Source organism: Anabrus simplex, chromosome 3, assembly GCF_040414725.1.
Source record: "Anabrus simplex isolate iqAnaSimp1 chromosome 3, ASM4041472v1, whole genome shotgun sequence".
Taxonomy (NCBI): Eukaryota; Metazoa; Arthropoda; class Insecta; order Orthoptera; family Tettigoniidae; genus Anabrus; species Anabrus simplex.
The window spans coordinates 264,957,240-264,985,139 of record NC_090267.1 but is presented as its reverse complement, the minus strand read 5'-3'; the positions used below and the strand labels follow the sequence as shown (position 1 = coordinate 264,985,139).

Below are 27,900 nucleotides of genomic sequence, written 5' to 3'. Positions count from 1 at the left end.
TATCGATAATCACATTATCGATTATCACCGTGCTTTTGTCACCTGTTCGACCTCAACCTCTACTTCATTCACTGAGATATTTCCAAAGAAGTAGCAGGCTGTTATTTTGAAGAAAAGAAATCAGTGAAAAGTAGCAGGCTGTGAATTTATAAATAACAAATTTAGTAACTGCGTCGTGCTTCGTAGCAGCTGAAAGGCTCTGTTTTTGTGTGGGTATGAGTAACATTGGCTGTAGTTCTGAAACTCGTGGAATTGTGTGATGAATTTGTAAGCGATTTAGTATTTTTTAGTGGTGTTCGTAATGAATTCAACTAAGAAATGATATTATCAGTCTTTTAGGGGGGCACATTCTGCTGAATTTCCTTGTTTTATATGATCACGGAAAGGCAAAACATTAGCATTCTGTTCCATGTGCTGGTGCGATATATACGTTTCTCACGGAGGAAGAACTCTCTTTACATTTATATCTAGAAAACTTAACGAATTGTTGCTTTCTTCTTCTTTAGTGAATTTTGTGTTACTGTCTAAATTATTTAAAAAATCCAAAATATTATCACTATTATTCAGTTTGCTGTCTATTATGACAAATGTGTCATCCACGTATCTCAGCCAAAGGTGTAGTCCTTCTACATTATTCAAAATTTTAACCTTTTCCGTCCAATGTCGAGGTGACCTCGACATCATGGTTTATTGCAACCGGTCGAACATCGAGCTCACCGCGACATCATGTTTCGTTCTACATGAGAAGTTATTTATTGAAGTTCCTTGACCTGGTTGAGGTTGATTGATAACCCTGGAGTTTCTAGAGCAAATTTTTGTGCACAAAAGAAGCCGTTCTGTCATCTCCATGGATATAATATGAGATATATGTAGCCGTGTGTCGTCATGGTTACCCACGGCCTGTCAGCTGTGTTTACAGCGAGTTGTGCTGCACACATGTTGTACTAGGCATGTTTATCTGTGAAAGCGAATTGTCTCATTTGAATTTGCGATATAAAATCAGCAAATATGAATGAAGAAGAAATACGTCTGCACGTTTATTTAGACAAAAGTGACGACGATTATTTATTTGAATCAGACGAAGAGTTTAGAGAACTGTCAAGTGAAGATGAAGGTGTAGTGAACTCCAACATTGCAAGTGAAACTTTAGTGACTGGACCTGTGCATAAAAAAACGCGGAATGGTCCCGGACCGTCATGTGTTGTTTCCGAAGATTCAGAAGTTCCAGTGACTGCTACAAAAACAAGAAGACACGCTAATGGGCCGGGGTGGATGAGGGGATACAGCACACTGCAATGATGACGCTTCTCAGGTCAGCATTGATAATTTCAGTAAAAGTGATGCTGAACATACTTCCGCACATACAAATGGGAATTCAAACGGCAATAGTGTTTACCGGAATGTAACATTTCATTATAGTGAGCCACCTAGATTAAGTTATTTATGAGGTCAGAAAACTAGACGACCGCAGGTTCTGCCTAGCTGCATCACTCCACTTCAGTTTGTTACATTGTGTGTTGTTTTTTTACTCCTGCACTGATGACGAAAATTATTATGGAAACTAATTTCTATGCAATTGAATGTACGGTAATAATCATAATAATATAATGATAATCACTAATAAAAATTCTGAGTTTAATCGAACTAGGTATAAATGTGCAAAATTAATTTGGACCTGACTGTTGGAACATGTGACAGGAAATTGGACTGCAAAGGGTTAACATGTTCCAGATGATCCATATAAATGTCAGCTAGTATACCTGATGCAGGGTCGTCAATTCCCAAGCACATTTGTTGATATAACTTTTGATTAAATATAAAGTAATTATTACTTAAAACGAATCTCAGTACATTAATGAATTCTTGTATTTCTCACCTACTTAATTTGCTGTGACTGAATAAATTTTGATTATGTTAATTGATTTCATTAATCGGTATGCAAGGGTACATAGGATATATAAACTTCATGGTTCTGATCCATATTGGATTGTAATCACAATTCTCATATAAGCTATGCCATCTAACTAACACGCTCTCTCCTTCAATTCATTAATTTATTTTTATCTAATTTTATTCAGGTTAACTTTATGGATACCACAATAAATTGCAAATTTTATACCAGACACAATGTATCTGTTTTAACCACCTCTTCATGTGCCGTCCTGACAGTGTCCAACAACATTTCAGCATGATTTTAACAAGCACCACGACAGCATTTCATTTTAATCCGTTGATTGATGTTGAAACACCATCTAGCAGTTCTGCATCAGTTGGTGGTTATTTACACCGGTGTCTAATAACTTGCATACGGCTATCACCACTCGAGTAGATTTGGTGATTGACTAAAGGATCAACATTTACCAGTTCCTGTTTTACAATTGAAATTGTAATGATTAGCAGTGATGGAACTAACAGTTTTATGAATATTAGTACATGAAAGAGTCTCGATGATGAGCATACTCAAGAAGCTAAGAATTTAGAGCCTAATTTATTTTCAAATTTACTCATTTCATCCCAGTTTTTAATGTCAATTGTATGTTTGTTCATTTGTTTTATGTCAATTGTGTGTATGTACATTTGTTTAGTTATTAGATGTTTTACATTAAGGCTGAAGATGGCCAGCCCAGGCCAAAACTAGTCCATAGTTAATGTAATTCAAAATATTGCATTTTATAGTATTGAAAGGTGGACCATTACAATATTAATTTAATAATTGTGATGCAAAGGGTACATGTTAGTTATATCATATGAACACATTTTGTGATATGGTTGTAGGTCGAATTTATTAAGCTTATCACAGAATTCAATTGAGTATTGATTGTAGAATTATTGTTAAATTTATAGTGCTTTTTAAAAAATTCATGTATAAATTTAGAAGTCTTATAGGTTGGGCTATTCATGCAGTTGATGGGCATATTAACTTTGTGGACTTCGGGCATGGCTCTGGCTGTTGGTATTTTAGGATTCATATTTATTAGTTCTGACACTTTAGTTCATTAATGAGGAAAGACTCATTTTTAGGCAATTTCTTTAGATTCCATTGAATTTTGACTGTAGGATCTTCCTGTATTATCGAATAGGCTCCTTTGTTTTCTTAATGTAATCTTATTTAAGATCACTGTAATTTCCCCATTATCAGCTTTACTTACTATTATATCACTCATTAATTTTGGTTTTTAATGATTTGTTTAGTGAGGTCGGGATTTAAGTTAATATTCCTCTCTTTTACTAAAGTTGGAAGTCTCTTTTTAACCTCGAATCTTGTGTCATTTTGCGATTCTAAAGGCAATTTCTCTATGTTAGATTCAACTTCAGCTATAGTGGTTATTACGTTTTCTATTTGACGATGGTTAGGCCAATTAAATTTTTTTCCTTTATTCAGTAGGCTCATTTCACCATCCGTAAAGACAATATCCGACAAATTTACAGTGGTTGGAATATTTTTAAGGTCTGAATTAGTCTGTGTAACACCGAGCTCGATAGCTGCAGTCGCTTAAATGCGGCCAGTATCCAGTGATCGGGAGATAGGGGGTTCGAGCCCCACTGTCGGCAGCCCTGAAGATGGTTTTCCGTGGTTTCCCATTTTCACACCAGGCAAATGCCGGGGCTGTACCTTAAGGCCACGGCTGCTTCCTTCCAATTCCTAGGCCTTTCCCATCTCATCATCGCTATAAGACATATCTGTGTCGGTGTGACGTAAAGCAAATAGCAAAATAAAAAAATTTAAAAGTCTGTTTTACTCTTATATTACATTCATTGGATTTTGTTTTGTTCTCTCTTAAATGTGATATTTTGTTTTCTAATTTTTTTTGTTTCTTTTCTAATATATCAACAAGCTTCTCATTAGTGAAATGTTGTATTGATTGCCATTCTAATGGGATTAAAAGCTCAGAAATTTCTAAGTGTGTACAGTAAAGTTGTAAGTTTAAAAACGACTTTTTTCTATAATGCGTTTTTATCTCATTTTTTAGCCGGATTTCATTTACTTTGTTTTGAGTGTCTACTAAACTTGGTATAGATAAGTTTCATCTTTGCACAGATTTAAGAAACTTTGGTACTAGTTTGGATTTAAACATTCTTTTAAAAACCCTATGTCCTTCGCGACCTTACTAATCTTAACCTTAAGGTTAATGAATCTTATCCCAGTCTTATTATTAGCCTGGTTGGCCATTACATTGCAGGTTATAAATTTCATTTTTTGTCCGTATTGAAGATCTAGGCTACTTGTGATACAAATTCTTATAATTTTATTAAATACCACCTATTCAATACATAATAAGCTAATGAGGACTTGCATCTTTATTAAATCTATAGGCTTGGAATCTATAAGCTTGCATGTGCAGAGTGCAATTATTCATTATTGTTAATATTAACAACATAATAAAGATGTAAGTCCTCATTAGCTTATTGTATCACAAGTAGATCTTCAATACGGACAAAAAATATTTATAACCTGCAACATACCACTTAGTCAAGCAGCTCGTCTCCTTTTTCCCAAGTCTTCCCAGCCCAAACTTGTCGGAAATCACCCAGAACAAATTGAGCTGCTTTTCTTTGGATTTTTTCCAGTTCTTGAATCAAGTAATCCTGGTGAGGGTCACATATACACTGGAACCATACTCCATTTTCAGAGATATGTACACTTTATCTACAATCATATTTATGTGATTACCACAATGAAGTTTTTTCCTGATATTGAGAGCTAGGTACTTACAATGATCCCCAAAGGGAACTTTCACCCCATCAATGCAGTAATTAAAACTGAGAGGACTTTTCCTCTTTGTGAAATTCACAACCTGACTTTTAATCCCGTTTATTCTCATACCATTGTTTTTGTATCCTACAGTTGACAAAGTAATTTCATTTGGAAAAAAGTTTTTCTGAAAGCGCCTGCAAGAATTAATTTGTTCAGAGCAAAATATCCAGATCTTGCACTTCCACCTAGACCCATTGTTACTCGTTGGGGGACGTGGTTAGAAGCAGTTGTGTATTATGCACACAATCTTGAAAATTTTTAAATCAGTGATAGATGAACTAAATAAGGATGATGATTCAGCAGTCAACATTTTTCAGTTTTTACTTAAAGACAGTACATTAAAAATTGAATTATATTGTATATCTGAAAATTTGAGTTTTTGTCTTCCTGAATAAGAAAAATAAACATCAACCAACTCGTTAACTGACACAATTAATGAAGTGCATGACACTGAGGAAAAAATTAATTCACTTACAGGTCTTAAATTAGAAGCTATTAAACAGAAATTTAAAATTGTGTTTGGAAAAGATTATCGATTCCATACTATGTGTAAGATTGCCAAAGTTTTGGGGGGGCAAGAAGACATTGGTGAAATAGAAAGTTTAAGTGACAAAGACATTTCTTTGATGAAATATGCAAGACTGTCTTGTGATGTGGAACAGTCCTTTTTTTTCTGGTATTGTGCATTGTTCTGAGACAACTAACATAGATTTGTGATGGAAAACTTGGAAAAAGTTTTCATACTTCATTTCAATATTGAGCTCTTTTAATCCACCACTGCATCAACATGATTAGTGAGTGATTTCTTTTAACTTAAGTGTTTATGAATTTGCAATATTTAAACAAAATATTTTTGAAATTTTATGTAGGGTGTGGCAGAAATAGCTAACGAATTTCAAAATTAAATAACTCAGCAACACAACAATCCATTCACAATTTTAATATGCAGTTTAAAATAGTAGTGTTTGCCATTTATGTCACATATAGTAGATTGGAGCGAACTAGTACCCATATTGGCCACAGCTCTTAAGCAGGTGTTATTGTCACGGCGTGCACGTGCATTGTGGCCTTGTAGTGCACATTCATTGCCTCGTCCGGGCTAGTCAGTCATTCGCTAGCATGGCGCGGAGCTGTGAGCATCACGGTTTCGCGATTGAGACTTATTTGAAAAAATGCAGACCCTGTTACCACAACACTGTGTTTATTTCGTAGATACTTTGGGTTAGGTCGACATGGGAAAGTTTCAAGCAGGAATGCCATTCTGTTATGGGTGAATAGTTTGAGAAAAAGTGGTTCGAGTATTAAAACAAAGCTGCCTGCTAGGCCTCGTAGCATCCGAACACCAGAGACCGTCCATGCAGTGAAACGCCGTTATGCAGTCTCCTCAACGTTCGGTCCGTAAGCATACAAGTGCTATGGGCCTCTCAGATCGCACTACAAGAAGGATTTTACACACGGAGATAAAGTTCATCTGTACACTAGTTGTTCATTGTGGCCTTCTTTGTCGTCACTCTGTTCCTCAACAACTCCAGATTCTTTCTCCACCATAGCTACAATTTCTTGGTCTGTTTGTAATTGATGACAGTCAGCTTCCATCCACTCCCTAATTTAATTTTCGTTTGAAGTCGGCAAATCTAGGTTTCAATGCATTGAAAGGGGGAAACGTGACTCAGGGCCTATGAAAATATCACGAATTAAATTATCAGTTCTTTAGATTGTGATGAGATGAGGCCTCTTTGATTTAAAAAAAGCCTTCTGTATTGTCTCTAAGGGCCTGTACTACGGCAGCCAAACAAAAGTACAGTTTAAATTTGTGTGGCATTTTGCACATTTATCTGGAAGTTCGGTTCAAAACGTGTATTACGACTTTTGTTTATGTGCAGTCTGGGAGAATATTCTCTGGGTTAGCTATACCAAAGTTGGAGAGGCTTTTAAGGATATTGTGCCTATTTGGGGTGCTACTGTAAGAATCAAGATGGCTGCAAATGAATCTTCATCTGCATGCTGGTATCGGATCTGAAACTGAAACAGCTTCCCAGTTGCAAGAGTTCTAACCGACTTCTGCTGACGGTCGACATATGCGTCATGTTGGACGAGTAATAGGACACATTAAAAGTCACAAACTTTTGTGGAGTTGGACGTTTATGGTGGTGCCCGGATTGTCCGTTCCTGTGATCTTTGGAACTGATTTTATGTTGGCCACGGGCCTGTTTATCGATTTTATAAGTCACACCTTTACCTTCCGATTTAAGTCTGGAATAAACTATCCCTTTGAGACTCCTTTTCAGCGAGCAACTGTTACTCTGTCTCCGAATATAAATATCTTAACGCCTCTTGTTATTTAAATGACAAAATCTAATGCTAAGCTGTGTGCTGGAAGAATTTTCTGATGTGCTATCGTCTGAGTTAGGTTGCACAAAAGATTTCACTTACTTTATCGAACTAAAGGATGATAGATGATACTCTTGTGAGGTCCTCTCCTTTCAGCTGTTCTCCCCCTAAACTGTTTGCTATGCATGAGTGTGTAAATAATCTCTTAGAGAAAAAGGTCATCAGCCCATCTAAGTCTCCTTTTAGCAGCCCGGCGTTTCTCATACCCAAAAGGGATGGTAAATATAGTTTTATTGCCGATTATACAAAGGTAAACAGGAACGTGATCTTCGATAATTTCCCGTTGCCCACCATAGAAAGCGCCTTCCAACACTTCCCACGGGGCTAAATTTGTTACTGTGTTTGATTTTAACTCCACCTACTATCAGATACCCTTACATCCCAAAAGTCATTCGTACACTGCTTTCGCTATCCCATTTGGACTCTTCGAGTTCAACAAAGTGCCCATGGGCATATCGATCGGGGGTCAAGCAGTCAGCTGTGTCCTTGATTTAGTCCTTGGTGACCTAAAGTTCTCCTTTGTCTTTAACCTTTTGCACTCCTATGTCGAGTGCGGTTCGACATTAAAATATTAGACTTGCGCTCCGATGTCGTGCTCCACTCGACATGACAATATCTCTCACTTTCAGCACTCATATGACGACTGTGCCGTGTTTTGGTATTGCAGAGCTATCTAACGGTCTCTGAGAGAACACGTTTTCCTATTTACAATAGTTCGCGGGAATTGTAACCTTTTTAAGCTCTGATATTCTCGAAAGTCTATGCAAGTTCACAGATGTTGTTTGAATGTAAACATGTCTTCTGCTTCGTCTAAACATGACCTCTGCTCACTCACGGAACTGGATATTTTAGAACAGTTAGTGGACAGTGATAGTGACGATGATGAACCAACAACTGACTTGCATTATTTATTAGTGAATAATGTAAGTGAATGTGAACAAAGTGATAGTGATAATAAAACTAGAGGTGGTGATGCTCCTCCATACAGCTGTTCATAGTGCTGAAATTAATTAGGAGTGGAGCAGGAAGCATACGCTAATGGTAATGGAGTTCAAAAGGTTAACTTCCTGAACGATCTTGTGTACTCTGTGACCTTCGAGGATCACCTTGTTCATCTCCGTGAAGTCCTCAGTCATCTACGCAAACACGGATTTACTATCAATCCTAACAAAGTATCCCTTTGTTCTAAACGACTAAATTTCTTGGGGCATGTAATATCAGATACCGGCATTGCCGTGAATCCTGATAGAATTAAATGTATTCAAGACTTCCCTCAGCCCAAAAATGTCTGCAGTGTGAGGAGGTTCTTGGGCATGGTAGTTTTTTATAGCCGCTTTATTAGTGAATTCTCGCTCATCTGGGCTCCTCTAAATCTGAAGAGAAAAAATTGTCGCTTCATTTGGGGGGAGGATCAGAGTCGTGCCTTCCATCTTTTGAATCCAGCTCTTTGTGAAGCTCTTGTACTTCAGAGTCCCAATTTTTCAAAATAATTTGTCCTGCAATGCGACTCGAACTATATTGCTATCTCGGCCGTGCTAAATCAGAGAAACGACGATGGAAATTCTTCATGGAGCTGAATTGCAATACTCCATATACGAGAAGGAATGTTTGGCTGTCGTCTTGGGTGTAGAATGATTTCATTCGTACTTAGAGTATCGCCATTTCGTCATTCACACTGATAATCAGGATCTGGCATGGATGAGCGCTAATGTCAAGAGTTTCGGGAGAATGGCTAGATGGCTTCTCCGGCTGTCAGCCTATAAATTCAGTGTAGTACACGTCCACTGTAAGGATAATGTGGTGGCCGACTGTTTGTCGCGCATGTTCGATGGCGCCCATTCGTCTGTCGTCAACAGCTCTGAGAAGTGCACGCCCCTAAACAATATTGCCATCCTCCAAAACTACCCTTGGTCCTTTACTGACATTTCTGTGCATCAAAATGAGGATGATGAGTGTAAAAAGCTGTTGGAAGAGATCGCCGCTGTGTCCCCTTCTGAAATCCCTTTTTCTACGACGCGTGGGTTATTGGTTCGCCGAAGTCAGAAACATAGCAAGGATCATAGCATGGATAAAATCTATGTACCCAAAAAAATAAGGATCGTGATGATTCATATCTAGGAGCCCATTTTTTTTTTTTTCTAGTTGTTTTACGTCGCACCGACACAGATAGGTCTTACGGCGACGATGGGACAGGAAGGGGCTAGAAGTGGGAAGGAAGCGGCAGTGGCCTTTATTAAGATACAGCCCCAGCATTTGCCTGGTGTGAAAATGGGAAACCACGGAAAACCATTTTCAGGGCTGCCGACAGTGGGGTTCGAACCTACTATCTCCCGAATACTGGATACTGGCCGCACTTAAATGACTGCAGCTATCGAGCTCGGTGGGAGGAGCCCATCTTGGACAGTACAAAACTCTGCATCGCATATCGCGTGACTATTACTGGCCTGGTCTCAAAAAAGATGTTTTGGACAGTGGCGGCTCGTGAAAAAATCGTCCTACGTGCTACAAAAAACAAGCTAAATACGCTGTTTTAAATCTGCATATTGCCATGATGAACAACGCATACTTCAAACCTGGTAATAATAATACTACTACTACTAATAATCATAATAGAAATAGTAGTAATAATAATAATAATAATACAACTTTTCTCGCAATTTATTACTCAGAACAAACAAAAACAACATTAATTTGGAAGCAGATGAATTCTTCGACAACTGTCTACCAGATAAATAATTCATTGAAGAAATATTGTTTTTACTAACCTAATGGCGCTACTTACATCAGTGCAAATAGAATCGTGGGAATATAGATCCCCACTAAGAACACTAATTTAATTTCACTTTATATACACTGCAGTGGATAAATAATTTGATAAATCTTCGTATAAACTTTAGCACTAACACAATGATAGGAAAAACACGCACCAGTAATATAACCGCGAGATTAAAAACTGCACAAAGCAACTGAAAGAGCTGCCAACTGATTCATTGAGACCTCCCCTATTAGATTACCAGAGTAAATGTCCGGCTCCATGGCTAAATGGTTAGCGCGCTGGCCTTTTTGGTCACAGGGATCCCGGGTTCGATTCCCGGCAAGGTCTGGATTTTTAACCATCATTGGGTGTACATGTTGTCGTCATCATCATTTTCATCCTCATCACGACTCGCAGGTCGCCTACGGGTGTCAAATCAAAAGATCTGCATCTGGCGAGTCGAACATTCTTTGACTCACCTATGAATTCCTTATTTTTGACACAAAAGGAAGATGGATATTTTAATAAGCATGTGTGAGATAGATTGCCTCCACTTACGCTTTACTTTCGAACCCAGACGATGCTACTCTCTAGTGGCAGATTCGCTTACGACGTTCAACATAAGCACGGCCGACTGGATCCCTCGCTGCGCTCCGGGTAGCAGGAGACATCGAGTAATTCTACCCCCTTGCGGGAGAGGAAGTAACTATAAACGGGATCCGTGAAAGTTGATCCCGGTTTACGGTATACTCCGCTGGCTAGGGGGAGTGTTGCAAGCTTGGCTGCGCCTGCGTATTGCTTCCTTCAGGCTACAGGCAAGGGCTCAATTCACATAAGCACGAGCCTTGTTCCCCGGGAGAACGGCGCTAGGTGTTCGACAGATCTCGTCCTGATTTTCACAAAACACAAATTCATATCGTACTCAAAACAACGAAAAGGCACCAGGATAATTGTACTGTACATAAATAATATTCCTTACAGTTCCAAGCTACGTGCTGGAGCCCGGTAGCACGTACTGACCGGCCGCCACTGGTTTTGGAGTATGTCAAAAGCTGTGACATTTGCCAGCATTCCAAACCTGCCCAGAATTTGCAAGTCAGCTCTCATTCTGCTGATGTAGCCTTGTGTCCCGGAGAAAAATTGTTTGTGGATTATTTCGGTCCCCTTAACAAATCAAAATTCAATCATATTGGGATTTTTTCTGTGATCGATGCCTTCTCAAAATTCGTGTGGTTATTCCCTGTTCGCCTGATCAACTCAAACACTGCCGTTCAAATTTTATCTCATATATTTGGGGTGTATGGACCACCTAAAATTTTGGTTTCTGACAACGTCTCCACCTTTAGCAGCCACCAATTCCATAATATTTGCTTTGAATGGGTGGTCAATCATGTGTTTCTGAGTCCTCATCATCCTTGGGGGTCTCATATGGAAAGATTCCACCAAAATTTGAAGTCCTGTCTATGTGCTTTCCACAGTGGTAATAAAAAAAATGTTGGGGTACTAATTTACCCTTTTTGATTTTAGCCTTCAATAATGCGGTGCATGAATCGCACCAGCACACGCCTGCTAGGTTGTTTTTAGGGAGAGACGTGGCCGATCCTCTACAATTAAAGTGGGATATTAGGTACCTGTCCCGCCCTTCCAGAAAAGCGGACGTGAAAACCAGGTGGAAATGAGCGCTGGGAAACCTGAAGAAAGCCAGTGATTGAGTTGCTGCCAAGTTCAATCGTGGAAGGGTAAAGAATTCATTGAAAGTTGGAGACCTTGTGATCACAAGGGTATTTCCCATCAGCTCTGTGGCTAATCAAACGGCCGCAAAATCTTGTACTCGATGGTCTAAACCCAAATGAATTGTTCAATTTCTTGGACCAGTTACTGCTCTACTCGAAGAAGTTGGTTCCAAGCAAGTGTCTAAAAGTCACGTCTCGCTGTTTAAAGTTTATCACCAACGGCGCACGTGAGCCTTATTTCCCACTTCTTAAATTGCTTGAACAAACTTAACTCAATATGGTTAAGGTAAATAAAAAAATGCTGTATTTGCACTTAATAAGTTTTCTCCTTTAGCAGGGAATGGTATGAAATGTATACTGAATTGTGGAGACCTTGCAATGTGAGCTAAGTGTACAAATGTAATAGGAAAGATAGCAGGGCGTTGAGGCAAAAGCTCACATTATCTCTTGAAAATCATGTAGAAATGATAGGACTATCATCCAGTTGCATATGTTCGATAGTCTTGTCTACAAATTATTGCAAAGACACTACTATGAAGACGAATATGATTAGCCCTTAATTTGTTTAGTGCATGGACCTCCATTCTGTGGAGCTGTTTGATTTCGTCTTTCTGTGACTATTGAACACAATTTCATTTAACTTTGTATTTCAGTAGATTTTATGGTATGATATTTGAATTTTTAGACTATCTTAGGTGCGCGCGCCTTTCGAAATAAGTTATATACCCCTCATTGAAAAGTGTCCACTTGTTTGATCACCAAGATTCGATGCATTTGAATGAGGGGGAGGTCGGATAATGCACCATTTTTCATGGCACGTTATTCATTTCTCGTGTTCTGGTTCATACTCGAACCTGTATATCTGTCTTATGCTTAATTCAGTCACTCTACAAAGCTCAATATTTCTAAGTTTTGTCGTTAGATGGCAGAGCTACGCCATCTTTAATTTCCAGGCCATGCTTCCTGTTGAAATTGGGTAATGATGGTTACTCCTTGTTTTTTTTTATGGGATCGCGATGAGGAAAAACATGATGGACTCCACACTATACGAGACCATTTTTCTGACCTATCAGAAGGTTTTTAGCAAATTTAAACCGTGATTGTCGTGTTATCTGCCTATCAGATGTATGGTCCCAGTGCTTCGTATTTATGTGCCTTTATACATTTATCCTTTGATTTCATGAGTGTTTGTCATTCGTGTGTGAATGTGTAATATTGTATCTGTACGAATTGTGACCTTGTACACCTAGTGTGTCTTAGTTCGCCTATTGCATGAACCTTGTGTTTGATGCATCTCGTTCCTACAGGATACTGGTGTCTTTTATATCGAGGCAGTCTGATTTGGTGACTCTGCTTGGAAGGGAAACAGTTGTAAGCAAAATTACCCTTTGATGGACCAATGTCCTCACGCCACATTTATTATTATGTTCGGGTGGTTGGTTGTGCATGTGTGAGGGTTATGTGTATGGATTGGATGAAACAGAAGCCGCACTATATCATCTATATTTTGCCCTTATTAATTCATGCGATGTCTCTGTATTGCCCTTTCATTTGTGTTCGTACCTGACCGGGCCTGCATTTGAATTATTTTGATTCCTATGGCCGTCATTTTATTTCTCATTCCCCGTTTCCATTTTCTTTTCCTTTGCGATACTTGACTTATGGTGTGTGCAATCTCGTGACTTTCAGCCGTGGAGGTTTATAGGTAATTTGCTCGGCCCCCTCATCTATTTTGACGCTTTTTTGTTTCCATCTGATGGGTCGTCTAATGAAATATATAATAAACTAAGAGAAAAATATAAGGAAATGAACATCGACCATGTGGGTGTTTTGGGAGATATATATATAAGAAAAGGGAACCTGATGTGAATAAGAACATGTACTGGGCGGAAGCCTGTTATGTTCAGCAATAAATACTAATACTACTACTAATATAAGAAGGGGGGAGAAGGAATAGAGTATTGTGAAATTGAATGTTTTAGTTTGAGCTCTATTACCGTTTGTAATTCGGTGGGAAGCCTGGCTGAGAAAAACTTTAAACATTTAATTGTGAAATAGATTTATATGATAGAAGTTTAACATCTGCCCGTAATGAGTGGATGAACTTGTATCTTTCCTTGGTGATAAAAATGGATGATCTTGCGAAACAACATCCTCATTCTTCAGGGTTGGTCCAGCGCTGTCGAATTTGGATGATTATGCTCATTATGTGTTGTCTTTTAAGATTCTCCTTTCAATGTCTTTCTTGGCATGTTTCATTTATTAATTTATCCTCAATTTACTCCTCAATAAACTTGAGATGTGTGTACTAATTTGCATTTGGTTCATAGTAGCATTAGTCCTTTGGTATCATTACTATTATTAAGGGACTGATCTCCAGTTCGAGGCTTGTATGATGTGGCCTTTCCCTATCACGATCGCTGGACCTCGTGATATTTAGTGTACTCGTTTCCTCGTGTTTCCTGTATTATTTCTCCCTTGTCCCCTCTACCGAGATATTGGTGTGGGTATTGGCTCAAACTCTATCTGTTGAAGAAAGAATATGAGTTAGGAATCAAGCAAAGTGAGCTAGAATTGAAGTAGAAAACCTAGAGAAACAAATATCGTAAGAATTTATTTTGTTCTCTAATTTAATAAAATATATATTCAACAAGTGAAAAACAAATCATAGAGAATGTTTTCTTAATTACTTGTGTCATTAGATATCTTTATTATATGTTCTTTGTGTTATTGTATGAGTTTGTATAAAATAAGATGTTTTCCAGTGTAGTTTTTTAAAGTTTTAAATATTTTATATTGATGAACTTAGGTTCTTGATCATCACTCTTGTATACTATGGCCCTCTCAAATGGGAATAATGCAGGAAAAACAGATTCAGGTTACTATCATCCAGTCGATCACCAGTGACCTGCATTTAAGGCTGTCATGCAGGTGGCAGATTCCCTAACAGTTTTTTGATAAGTTGGATTTTTATCAAACATCTCCCTTAACAAATTCTTCCACTTCTTAATTCCTCTTCCTATAAACAAATATGTGCACCCTACATGATTATTCAATGTAACTTGCAAAAACCATTGGAAGGAAGATCCTTAATTTTTGTGAAATGTTTGCTTTAAATCATTAATGCTGCGCTACTGCATTTAAATTGAGGTAGCTTTGGAATTCTCATTTTCTGTTCAAGATGTTAAGTTGTGAATGTGTTTTGCACTGTCTGTCATAGTTTCCTGTTACCACTGTTAGGCCATGTAAAATAGTCCTGTACATTTCAGGGCTGGAATTCATCTTGGGATCGTTGTGTGAGTGAAGATTATGTTCTGAAAGATACTGACGAGAATAGACAATTACAAAGAGATCTGGCTCAAAAAGCGCAATTACAGTTGTAAGTAAAGAATTTTTCTCATTCCTAGTGTATGTGCTTACTTTTTGACTTGATGGGATATATTCCGAAGTAATCCTCCTTTTTTTGTGTGTCACTTGATGGCTATATTTAAGTATATGCAAAGGTAAAATGTATAGTTCCACAACATGTGGCTAGAACTAATAGAACTGTTCTTGGTTAAACCTTGCTAATCATATCATTCTTCTTCTTCTTCTTCTTCTTCTTCTTCTTCTCCTTCCCAGTTACAGTAAAACCTTGTTAATTCAAAGTCGTTGGGACTCAAAAATCGGACTTCGAGTTACGTGATTTTGAATTAACTGCCAATTTGCTATTCAGAAGTACCAACCCTTGCCACGTTACGAAATATTCTAAGACCCGTTACTGCATGCAGTTAACCTTGATTCACAGTTTATACCTTTCAACGCCATGAAAAAAGAACTATTTCTAAAATGTATCCAAGAAGGTGCATTTACAGCATTCAAATAATGCATGTGGATATCTCGCCGGCAGACATAACCTCACGCAACAAAAGAAAGAAAGAGAAAAAAGCACGATTCAAAGACGAGGAGAAATCTATGCTGGCTCCCATGTGCAAGTGCTTTATTCATTGGATTACTATACTGTATGCATTTTAGATGCCTTGTGTTTACACAGAAAGTACCCGATGCCCTTAAAATCGAACTTTCCTATGGCTCTATCCTTGTACGATTTCCCGCCATGGCACTTCTCTCGTACTTCAGAAATGTAAACACTTGCCGCATCACAAAGTATTCTAAGACCCATTAATAAATGCAATCACCTCGATTCACAGTTTCAACCTTTCAAATGCCATGGAAAAAACTACTTCCGAAATGTATCCAACAAGGTGCATTTACAATGTTCAAATAATGCACTTGGATAAATCACTGACAAACATAACCTCACACAGCGAAAGGAAAAAAAACAATTCAAAGACGAGGGTAAATTATGCTGGTTCCCCTGTGCAAATGCGTTATATTTTGGATTTCTGTACTGTATGCATTTTTAGATGCTTTGTACTGGCATGGAAAGTGCCCAATGCCCTTAAAACATTGTGGCTTATCGTACTTTCCTATGACGAGGGAATAAAGTTTCTGGCTTCCATCTGCATTGCAACGCACTACAATGACCCCCATCCCCCACCCTTGTATGATTCCCCGACTGGCACTTTCTCCTTTAAAACCATAAGACCGTTTGGGCTCGCATTAAAATAAAGCAATGCAGTTTCATCGGCAATGACAATATTGTTCGGTGCCTACGAATTTTATTATATGAGTCACGTTTTTTCGGCAACTGTCGACATCGCTAGTGTTCGCGGATTCTTTTTTTCCGCACACTGCCCATTGTGTGATATTATGGCGTTCCTTAAAAGGTTGAATACTAAAGAATTCCGATTTTGTTCAACTTAGCAATCATGAAGCACGCTGTAGACCCACCAAAGTGAGTGTAAGTGCGGAAAGCTACGCCTCCACGTTCCGGAACACGCGTTCTATTATTGCGCGGATGAATTTCGAGTTGAAATTACTCTACATGTAATAAATATCATTTTTGGTCCGTATTGATGATATTAGATTGAAATAATAACATTAAGTTATTTATTAGACCACCTAATCAATACAAAATCGTCTTGGATGATTTACATAAATTTGTTAGCTAATAGTGGGACATGTTTCGCCTTCTCTGAAGGCATCATCAGCCATAGTCTTAACCTTAAATTAAAAATAAGCGTCTAAATAACATGTAGTAATGAAATGAATTTTAAAAATCTTGAAGAGATTTGAAGTAAAATAACATTAAAAATAACAATGATGGTTTGAAAATACAATGTGATGAGATACAATAGTGGAAGTATTAACAAAATTAACATTAGAAGGCTGCTAAAATAAGTACAATGGATAAAACAACAGATTGTTATACAACAAGTAGTAAGATTACATAAAAGTAAAGTTGATATTCATGGCGGTTATAATTAGACGATGGCGAAAAATCTTATATAATCAAAGTAAAGAGGAGAGAATAAAAGTCAAAGTTAGTCGAGAGATCCAAAGTTCATCATGATCTTGAAGATAAAAGACGAAAGTCAGATGCATATGGTGAAGTTGTAGAATACGTTGAGGATATGAAGTTGGTGAATAGAAGTTGAAGAACAGTTTCAAATAGGATCACTATGGACCATCTCAAAATTTGAAGTGATGTTCAAATGTTGTAAATTGTGAGTTTGTAGATATTCTAGTTGAAAAAGCATATAAAAGTGGAATCTGTAAATGGAAGCAAGAAACGTAGAGATAATTGTGTGAAAAGATATTTGAAAAATATTGAAGTAGAATAGTATGCACTTACCATTTGACGGTGACAAAGATAGCTTGTAATATTATGAGTTAGAAGAATTTGCAACCGTAGACTTCTTGCTACGTGTGTTATAACTGAAGTTTTGTGCTGGAGGGGGATCTGTTTGCGTTGACGTAACTATTGGAGGGGGGCTGCTATTGGTGGGAGGGAAGGAAGAGAGTGTATTACTGCGCGTGTTGTAACGGTGTAAGGCTATTGGAGGGAGCGATGTTCCGGTGGGTGTGGCTATGGGTTTATTGGTTGTATTTGAATTAGAGGTACTAGCGGCAGGGGGAAGGGAGGGGGGTATATTAGCTGTAGGGGAGGTGGGAACTCTAATTGATGTGAGGTTGAAGATTTTTAAAAATTTGTTGGTGAGGGAAGTTGATTCTCGTAATAAAATAAGAATCTGTTCATACAAGGGGCTTTTTTTATCAATAGTGTCATTTAGATGACAGAATATGAAAACTTATTTATTTTCCTCGACCAACATTTTAATAAAGATAAAAATCTAAATGACACTATTGATAAAAAAAGCCCCTTGTATGAACAGATTCTTATTTTATTACGAGAATCAACTTCCCTCACCAACAAATTCTTAAAAATCTTCAACCTCACATCAATTAGAGTTCCCACCTCCCCTACAGCTAATATACCCCCCTCCCTTCCCCCCGCCGCTAGTACCTCTAATTCAAATACAACCAATAAACCCATAGCCACACCCACCGGAACATCGCTCCCTCCAATAGCCTTACACCGTTACAACACGCGCAGTAATACACTCTCTTCCTTCCCTCCCACCAATAGCAGCCCCCCTCCAATAGTTACGTCAACGCAAACAGATCCCCCTCCAGCACAAAACTTCAGTTATAACACACGTAGCAAGAAGTCTACGGTTGCAAATTCTTCTAACTCATAATATTACAAGCTATCTTTGTCACCGTCAAATGGTAAGTGCATACTATTCTACTTCAATATTTTTCAAATATCTTTTCACACAATTATCTCTACGTTTCTTGCTTCCATTTACAGATTCCACTTTTATATGCTTTTTCAACTAGAATATCTACAAACTCACAATTTACAACATTTGAACATCACTTCAAATTTTGAGATGGTCCATAGTGATCCTATTTGAAACTGTTCTTCAACTTCTATTCACCAACTTCATATCCTCAACGTATTCTACAACTTCACCATATGCATCTGACTTTCGTCTTTTATCTTCAAGATCATGATGAACTTTGGATCTCTCAACTAACTTTGACTTTTATTCTCTCCTCTTTACTTTGATTATATAAGATTTTTCGCCATCGTCTAATTATAACCGCCATGAATATCAACTTTACTTTTATGTAATCTTACTACTTGTTGTATAACAATCTGTTGTTTTATCCATTGTACTTATTTTAGCAGCCTTCTAATGTTAATTTTGTTAATACTTCCACTATTGTATCTCATCACATTGTATTTTCAAACCATCATTGTTATTTTTAATGTTATTTTACTTCAAATCTCTTCAAGATTTTTAAAATTCATTTCATTACTACATGTTATTTAGACGCTTATTTTTAATTTAAGGTTAAGACTATGGCTGATGATGCCTTCAGAGAAGGCGAAACATGTCCCACTATTAGCTAACAAATTTATGTAAATCATCCAAGACGATTTTGTATTGATTAGGTGGTCTAATAAATAACTTAATGTTATTATTTCAATTGAAATTACTCTGTAACATACTATTGTTTTAAAATGTAAAGGCAGTTTCGAATTAAAAGTTTGAATTTCAGTAATGGGGCCGACATTGTACTTCGAATTACGAATTATCCGTATTATTTGGATTAAACAATTTAAATAACATGCAAAACTGTATGTCATGTTTCCGGGAACGAGAGCTTCTTCGAATTAGGCGGGATTTTGAATTAACCGATTTCGAATTATCGAGGTTCTACTGTATCTGGCTTTGTATGGCTTTAGCCCAGTTTTACAGCTGAATGCCTTTCCTGGCACAACCCTATGTGGAGGGATGTATGTATTGCATGCATGTATGTGTGGTGGTTTGTAGTGTGATCTGTTATGAAAGTGAACATGTGTATTACGATAAACACAATCACCAACAGCAGCTCACAAGTTAGAGGTGCTGTATTTACGGGAATAATCCCCGCATACTTTCTTAAAAAAATTGAAGCACAAAATTGGGGTGCGGGTTTTATTTGCGTCAAGGTTGGCAACACGCTCTTGTTTCGTATAGTTTTTGATGTTGGGTGTACAGTTATACTTTGTGTAACTGCAGATGGAAGAAAACTGCACCCATATGTCATATTTAAACTGAAAACAATTCAGACCTTTAATTCAAAACTGCCCTTACATTAAAAAAATGTTTTTACAGGGTAATTTAAATTAGAATTTTCTCGGCGTCACAATAGAACGCTTCTTCCGGAATGTGTAGGGGTAGCTTTCCGCACCTTTGCTCGCTTCAGTGTGTCTACAGTGTGTTTCATAGGTGCTAAGTTTGAGAGAAATCAAAATTCGTTATTATTCAGCAGTTGGGCCGATGACCTAGATGTTAGGCCCCTTTAAACAACAAGCATCAACAACAAGTATTCAGTGGTTTAAGGATCACCACAATATCACGTAGTAGGCAGTGTGCGGAGAAACAGAATCCTTGAACACTGGTGTTGCTGACAATTGGCAAAAAAGCGTGGCTCATAATTATAATCACTTTGTACACACCAAACTGCATTGTCAATGCTGATAAAACTGCATCTTTCCTTTTTAATGCCGAGATGAAACGGACGGTTTTAAAGGAGATAGGGTAACTATACTGTGTTGCAATGAAGACGGAAGCGAAGGACTTCCTCCCCTCGTGCAAGTACAAGGCATCTAAACATGCAAACAGTATAGTAATCCAAAAAAATAAGATACTTGCACAGGGGAGCCGGCATAATTTGTCCTCATCTTTGAATCTTTATATTTTTTCGTGTGAGGTTATGTTTATCAGCGAGTTATCCAAGTGCATTATTTGAATACTGTAAATGCGCCTCGGATACATTTTGGAAATAGGTTTTTTTTTTTTTTTTTTTTTCTTTCTTTTTTCTGGTGGCATTTGAAAGGTTTTAACTGTGAATCAATGTTAATTGCATGCAGTAACGGGTCTTATAATATTTTTTGACACGGACAGGACAGTATAATAGTTATTCCCAGTGGATTTGCTTCCATTTTACAGCCTTACTGTCCTCAAGCAGTATTTCCCATTTGCATATCATCTATGGAAACATGTCTGAAATAAGTATAGTTCAATGTTTGAGTAACACCCTGGGTCCTATGTTCCAAATTTTTCCCAGTTTAATGTTTCTGTCTGTACATGGGGTGTTGACGTACCTCAGCAGAGAAATGACAGTGAAAGTCATTATACAGCTTCTGTTCTCTGGGTTAGGGACGCTGCAAAGAGCGTCTTGTTTCCATTTTATGAACAGCCTAAGTAAAATTTGGAAATATAGTAGGTGTAAAATACTTGTGTAAATGACAACCCATCATAATAATAGCCCAATATGATACTTCATTGAGCAGTAAACAGTGAGGAGTATGTTATCTAAACAAAGGTAACAGCCAGCGAAAGAATATTTTAACCTTACTTTTGATGTTGTCAGTATCATTTTTATGTATTAGGAACTTTTATTTGATCCCTTAGTTAGTGATAAAGGAAATAGGATTGTTAGATATGGAAAGGTGTTTCCATTGAGTTTGGTAATTAGTTTTTAATAGCCATAAACTCAGAATGTAATTGTTGTGTTATGTACCTTCTGTTTTTTAACAACTAATAGAGGAAATCGCATTGGTTCAGGGGTGCATACTTATACAGGCGGGAGCGCAAAAAGCGCCACCGCAAGCTGTCTGAGAAAATTAACGATAGCCTGGAGCAGAAGAAGGTACGTCGCCGAGGCGTATCTTCTGAAGATGGTAGTTCGGGTAGTCAGAGCCAGCGTGAAGGAGAGGACGATAGTGAGGAGGAAGAGGAGGAGGAACTGACCTCTTCGGGGGAGTCGTCTGTGGAAGATGAAGAGAGAGTCCCTCTCGAACTTAGTGATACGCTGAAAAGACTGCTAGAACAAGACCATGAGTTGATCACAAAGAAAAATAAGGTAAGATATTTAAGTATAAAACATTTTAAAAGGGGTAATTGGTAGTTTCTTTGCATTTGCATTTTATGCTTCCCAAAGATTATTACGTGACTCGAAAACATTTTCATTTTAGATAATTTAGTGTTGGGGTAGGTATGTTGCTTGCAATTGGTTTGTTTTTCACTAAGATACTAGCGGTAATGAGGTAATTTGAAATGTATGTATTGAAAGTCATGTGAAGCATATAAAAGGTATTTTTTATGTTGATCTGAGATGTTACAGTATTACAAGGAACAAAACAGAGTTCTGGGCCAACGGAATTGGTACTATTCTGGGAGCAAAAAAGTTTCACGAAGACTTCTTTCAACTCTTCAGAATCTTTCTTGGTGGCACTTAGTTGGAGCACCTTGCTTTTCATGCTGTTCTTCTTACATCTCAGTAATGTTTCTGTTTAGACCAACATGACAGTGGTTAGACTCACTTTTTAATGATTTGAAGATAAGAGGTACAGAACTAAACGAGGCCACGGAGCTAGTTCCAAATATTGGATTGTAGTGGCATTTATAAATTCACAGAAGCTTGAAGGTTGAACATTGACACTGAAAGGTATAATAGTCTATAATGAAGATGTATTTAGTCGCTAATGTGCTGAGTAGCTCAGATGCTAGACTACTGGCTTTCTGAGCCCAAGTTGGCAAGTTTGATACCGGGCCAGTTTGATGGTGTTTGAAGGTGCCTTGTGTTGAAAAATTTACTTTATGTAAAAAAAAAAAAAAAAAAAAAAAGCTTCTACAGAACAGAATTTCAGCCCACTGGGGTCTCTGAAAGCCATACGCCTAAACATAATTAGTGGAATGTAAAACCAGTAACATTTACATTTATTTATTTATTTAATTTACATTTTACGGCCTTCATTGGACCACATTAGGCAATTTATTAAATAGGGTTTTTCAGTTTTCTTTCAGCCCAAAACTTCATTCTCTCAGATTTTAACTTTTTTTCTTCACCTGAAATCACCTGTGTCATTGTCCGTCTCTTAATCTTGGTTTGTAATCTGTTTTGTCTGTCTGTGAGTTTCTTGATGTTGTCTGTTTTGTTTTGTAAATCTTCTATTGTAATTCCTTCACATCTCCTTGACTTCTGTAATCCTTGTACATTTCCGTAATTCTTCAGTAATTCTCGTGATTGATACTGTTTTTTGGTGTCTGAGTGGATGAGACGCATTGCTTCCTGCCTTTTCTTATTACTAGTTCCATTTCGTTTGTAGACTTTCATTAGAAGCTACTCCCTAGTGTCCATTTACTTCATAGTTTTTATTCATGCACACTTCGATTACAGTACTCCTTTAATCTTCAGTAATCTCTCTATTTCTGCAATGTTAGTTGTTTTGACATTGGTTTGACTTGCATATGCTTTTTCGGATGGTGTAACTGTTTTATAGTATTTTAATTTTGTGGCTATTGTGAGTACAGTATTTTGAATATATTATTTATTGTTGTATGCCATGTATGCTTTTCATTGATATTATATGTTATTATTTCTCCTAAATAATTAAATTTATTAATGATTTTGATTTCTTGTTAATCTATGATTTTATTTGCGAATGGTGGATCAGTTAACGTGATTTCTGTCTTCTCGAAGATTATTCTGAGGCTGATCTTCTGCACTATTTCCTGTAGTGATTTAACTTTTTGTCAGACTTCCTGATTGGTGTTGGACTGGAGAGGAAAGTCATCAGCGAATCCCAGGCAGTTTAAACTTACATTGCCCTTGGATCTTCCAATTTTGATGTTCTTTGGGTTATCCTGTGATTATTACTCTTATCACATTTAATATAAATAAAATAATCATCACACTATGTGGTGTCGCTTTGTACTTGCTTTCGGGTTTCCACATTAAATATGCCCTGCTGTAGGACATTTACCTTGTAATTAACTGATTAATTACATGTATAGTAACCAGAAATACTAAAGGCCGATTGCAGAAACTGTGTTTAGACAATGTCTGCGGTTAAACAATGCTTAAGTATGGCTGCCGCATTGCAGAGACGTTATTTATCACTCGTTACTATCACTTCTCTTGCAGTCTGACCTCGTAATTCTTGCTGTAGTACCCTCTCACAATTCAAAACTTTTTCTTCTGCTACTTTCTCAGAATTCTCTTTTATTATTCTCAATTCTTCTTGTAATTTTTCTTGTTTCTCTGTCACCTTCTATGACAAAGTTTCCTGTTCGTTCTGTAGTTCTTGACCTCCCCAGGTTTTCTTTCAACCTGATCTACTGTACTGACACATTCTCTCGTATCTTACACAACTGTATTGTGGATCTTGGCTGATCTTTTCTCTACCATCTCATGAATATCTTCCCGAATACTAAAAATCTTATTATTTATCTATACGATGTTGTTACTATTCTTTATGCATGTTCCCTTGACTTCCTCGATCTAAGTATGAAAATTGCTCCTATTCAACTCCATTTCAGCTCTGATTTCAACATACACTTTATCTAACTTACATATTTGATCAGTTACCTCTAATATCTTAGTATCTATTTTAATATTCAGTGATTCACTTAACCCATGTATTTTATTATTGATCGCGTTAAAATTTTTGTTATTACTACCAGTCATTTCTTCCATTTTGCTACTTACAGAGTTAATCTGTTTATTACAATTTTCGTTACTACTACCAATCATTGCTTCCATTTTGCTGGAAAATTCTAAATTCCCATGGAGGAATTAAATATTTTTCACCAATAGAGTGCAACTACTGCAAGCTATTGAAATACTGAACAGATAAACGTTGACTCAACTAAGTGAAAATAACAAGGATAATGGGCGCCACCTGCAAAACAATTGCAGGAATATTTAATTGTGTAGAGCAACGAGCCACTCTCTCTCTCAAGGCGACGGTCATCAGGCTGACGAGGCTCCAGACTTGCTTTGTAACCTTACCTGTTTGCTATATAACCCCTGAAATTAAATTTGGGTAACATACCAGGTTCAGCCTTACTCCACTGACAAAAGACTCACTTAAAGTTTGATTCTATGACTTTACTCCCAGAATAAGAACTAATATGTGACAAACACCAAAAAATAAACACTTATGCAACCCACTTAGTGCTTGCTGTTTACATAGAGCTAATATACACAATACCACCCAACAAAATCATCTCTTCCCGAGATTTACTCGTTTGCCGTCTTACAAAGGCAAATTACACATCATTAAAATCTTCAATAAACATAGAACATCAAATAATAACTAATATGTGACAAACACCAACAAAATCAACACTAATGCAACCCACTTAGTGCTGGCCGTTTACATAGAGCTAATATACACAATACCACCCAACAAAATCATCTCTTCCCGAGATTTACTCGTTTGCCGTCTTACAAAGGCAAATTACACATCATTAAGATCTTCAATAAACATAAAACATCATTATACTTTTAACATACCTCCAGGTAAGAGCCCCTTCGCACTCCACTGTTACCGTGAATTCTAATCTGGTAGAGAAAAGTACGACGACTATTTCTCTACATATGGATGCAACCTTCTTAAGACGAGCATCCCTAACCTTATTTACACTTCTTCGTCGACGTCTTGAATTCTTTCCAATTGCTGGCTGGACAGAAAGTGTTACATCTCCAGAGGCAAGCAAATAGCAAAATTCTTCATCAACTGAAGCTGCATACTCGGGAGACAAGTTCCAAACAAACACTTTCTTTTACAGAAAGTCCACTGCAAAGCCGGTAAGTTGTTGAGATTATACCATGATCGCTCCGTAACAGATACTCACGTACAATAGCAGATCGTATAGCAAACTGCGCAAATACGTCGCTCCCGCAGACCAGTACAAATGAGAAACACACAGTATCAGCATCAGAGTCAGAAACACAATGAGAATCAGAATCAGAATGACTCGCCGCACACACATACCCACTTATATGTGCTTGCTACACGTGGTAATCGCGTCCTGAAAAGTTTAGTGGTAGCAACGCTCACACCGGCACTTCTTCCCGCGTCACTCTGTCAACACAAACCTCGCTCAAAACAAAGCCCTCGCATTGGCTATCGAGTATATGATGTGACATAGATCGTCCACTCATGTATGTCCACATTGATTCACTCCAATTCTTCAACCGATACAACCTGCCGTACCCCGTGTTTTCAAGCCACCCGTTGCAACACATCCAACTGACTTCAACGGTCCTTCCCGATATAGTCGCAGTTTTCCCAGTTGCACAATCCTTACGGCTAGGCCATATTTACAGACTCTTACCCAAACGGAAATTTATACAAAATATAATGATGAACATATGCAATATTCCCTAACTATACATTCTTCTTATAATATTACGTTTATACATTATAAATAAACAAAATTACATGATTTTAACCTTACAAACTATATACGAAAATTTCCTAACCTAAAAACTCGGGGATCGTACATACGTACGGTTACAAGAGCATGTCAAAAATAGATCAGATGTAAGGCTTTTCAGGCGTTTGCTCTATTAACCAGCATTTCGTCTTAGGTCTGACACTAGACTCATCAGAGTGGGATGTGTTAGACCCTACCCATTGACGCTGGGATGTATGCAGGTGAACTTATCAGAAGCCCTTATAAGAGGCACAGTCTGATAACTGCATACGGGAGATAAATCTCCACAATGGAATTATTGCCCGCGTAGTAAATCCGAATGGAAAATTCTAAATTCCAATGGAGGAATTAGATATTTTTCACCAATAGAGCATGTCAAAAATGTCAAAAACAGATCAGATGTAAGGCTTTTCAGGCGTTTGCTCTATTAACCCGTTGGGTGGGCGATGCGGCAAGATCCGCGGCTACAAGTCGCTTGCTCGGTGGGGAACGCGGATATATCCGCCGATTCAATTTTTTTTTTTTCTCAGTTGCCTACCTGCAGAGGTTTATTTTCTTTTTGGCAGCGTATTCCGGATGAGTCTGCCCTCCGATGTGAATTTTTTCAACTATAGTCTCCCAATACCAATGTGTTATCCATGAGTTGCAACATAAAGAACGCAACTGACGTCCGGGCAAGAACGACCGAAGGCCTAATAGCTCCGCGCTGAAGCTTTAGCTCATCGTCTAATCATCCCTTGGATGTAATAATATTGCTGTTGAAGGGATTTCTAGTGATTATGATACTGAAAAGACCTCTCTGATGACATTTTAGAACTGTGACCTGATTTATTATCCCCTACCTTCACGACTGGAGTGGGTGTTTATCGCGAGTTACACAACATTTTATTATCGTACGCATCCGTAATATTTTATGATTTCCGTCCAGACTGCTGAGACCAGGGTTCTATTCGATCCTTTTTCTTACATTTTTTCCGCTAAAATATCTATAACGAATTACCGGCTCCCACTGTTAGAGGAAGATGATTTAGGTGTCATGATAAAGGAAATGTTGGAATTTAGTGGGGAGAATTGTAATAATAGTGAAGTAAGTTCTGCCGAAGGGGAATTCGTGACAGGAAATTACCTGGAATAAGTACTGCAGGCTCGAATATACAGGGTTTGGGCGTAGCTGGTGCGAATGTTCAGCAGTCGCAAAAGAGAGAACACATGCTCGATTCCAGTTCAAGTAGTGATCATGACATTGACAGTTGTGAGGATAATACTGATTACAATCCAACCATTGCAAGTTCTTGGTCAACTTATACTGAAAATGGACAAAGAAATTCCTGCTTTGATCCAAATTTCCATCGTGATGTAAAGAGAGTGTTTTTAGGGAAAACAAAACTGAGCGTAATATTTTAATTACTTTTTTATGACGAGATATGCCAGAACATAGCTGAACAGACAAAAGATGCCGAGCAGGAAATCGGAGATAAAACCCAGTTTAGTAAGACGATAGGAAGGAATCGAGATGAAGACCGTGTCCGAACAAATAAGGACGAAATAAAGCTTCTTATGGCCATACTGTTGCCTCAGGGGATTGTACAGAAACCTAAATTAGGACACTATTTCTTGCAGTCGCTTGTTCACTACGCCTTTTTTCTATGAGCTGATGACACAGAAGAGATGTTTTTCTTGCCAGATTGAGTGGCCTGACTGGCCTTCTGACCCCAACTTGGCAGGTTCAATTCTGGCTCAGACCGGTGGTATTTGAACGTGCTCAAATACGTCGGCCTCTTGTAAGCAGATTTACTGGCATGCAAAAGAACTCCTGCGGGACTAAATTCCGGCACCTCAGTGTCTCCGAAAACCGTAAAAATAGTTAGTGGGACGTGAAGCCAATAACATTATTATTATTATTATTATTATTATTATTATTATTATTATTATTATTATTATTATTAGATTTTCCTCCACGGCTTTATACATATATCTGACAATGAGGTGAATAATGCAAAACTTCCTCCAAAAATATACGAGATAAATCCAGTA

At 37.7% G+C, this 27,900-nt stretch overlaps 1 protein-coding gene across 1 annotated transcript in view; it reads left to right on the top strand.

Moving 5' to 3' along the window:
• Positions 1–27,900, top strand: part of msl-3 (male-specific lethal 3) — a 222,170-nt gene that overhangs the window by 43,434 nt on the left and 150,836 nt on the right. The window contains exons 4-5 of the mRNA XM_067143009.2: positions 14,905–15,014; positions 21,205–21,502. Of these exons, the coding sequence (XP_066999110.2) occupies positions 14,905–15,014; positions 21,205–21,502 (408 nt within the window). The remainder of the gene's footprint in view (positions 1–14,904; positions 15,015–21,204; positions 21,503–27,900) is intronic.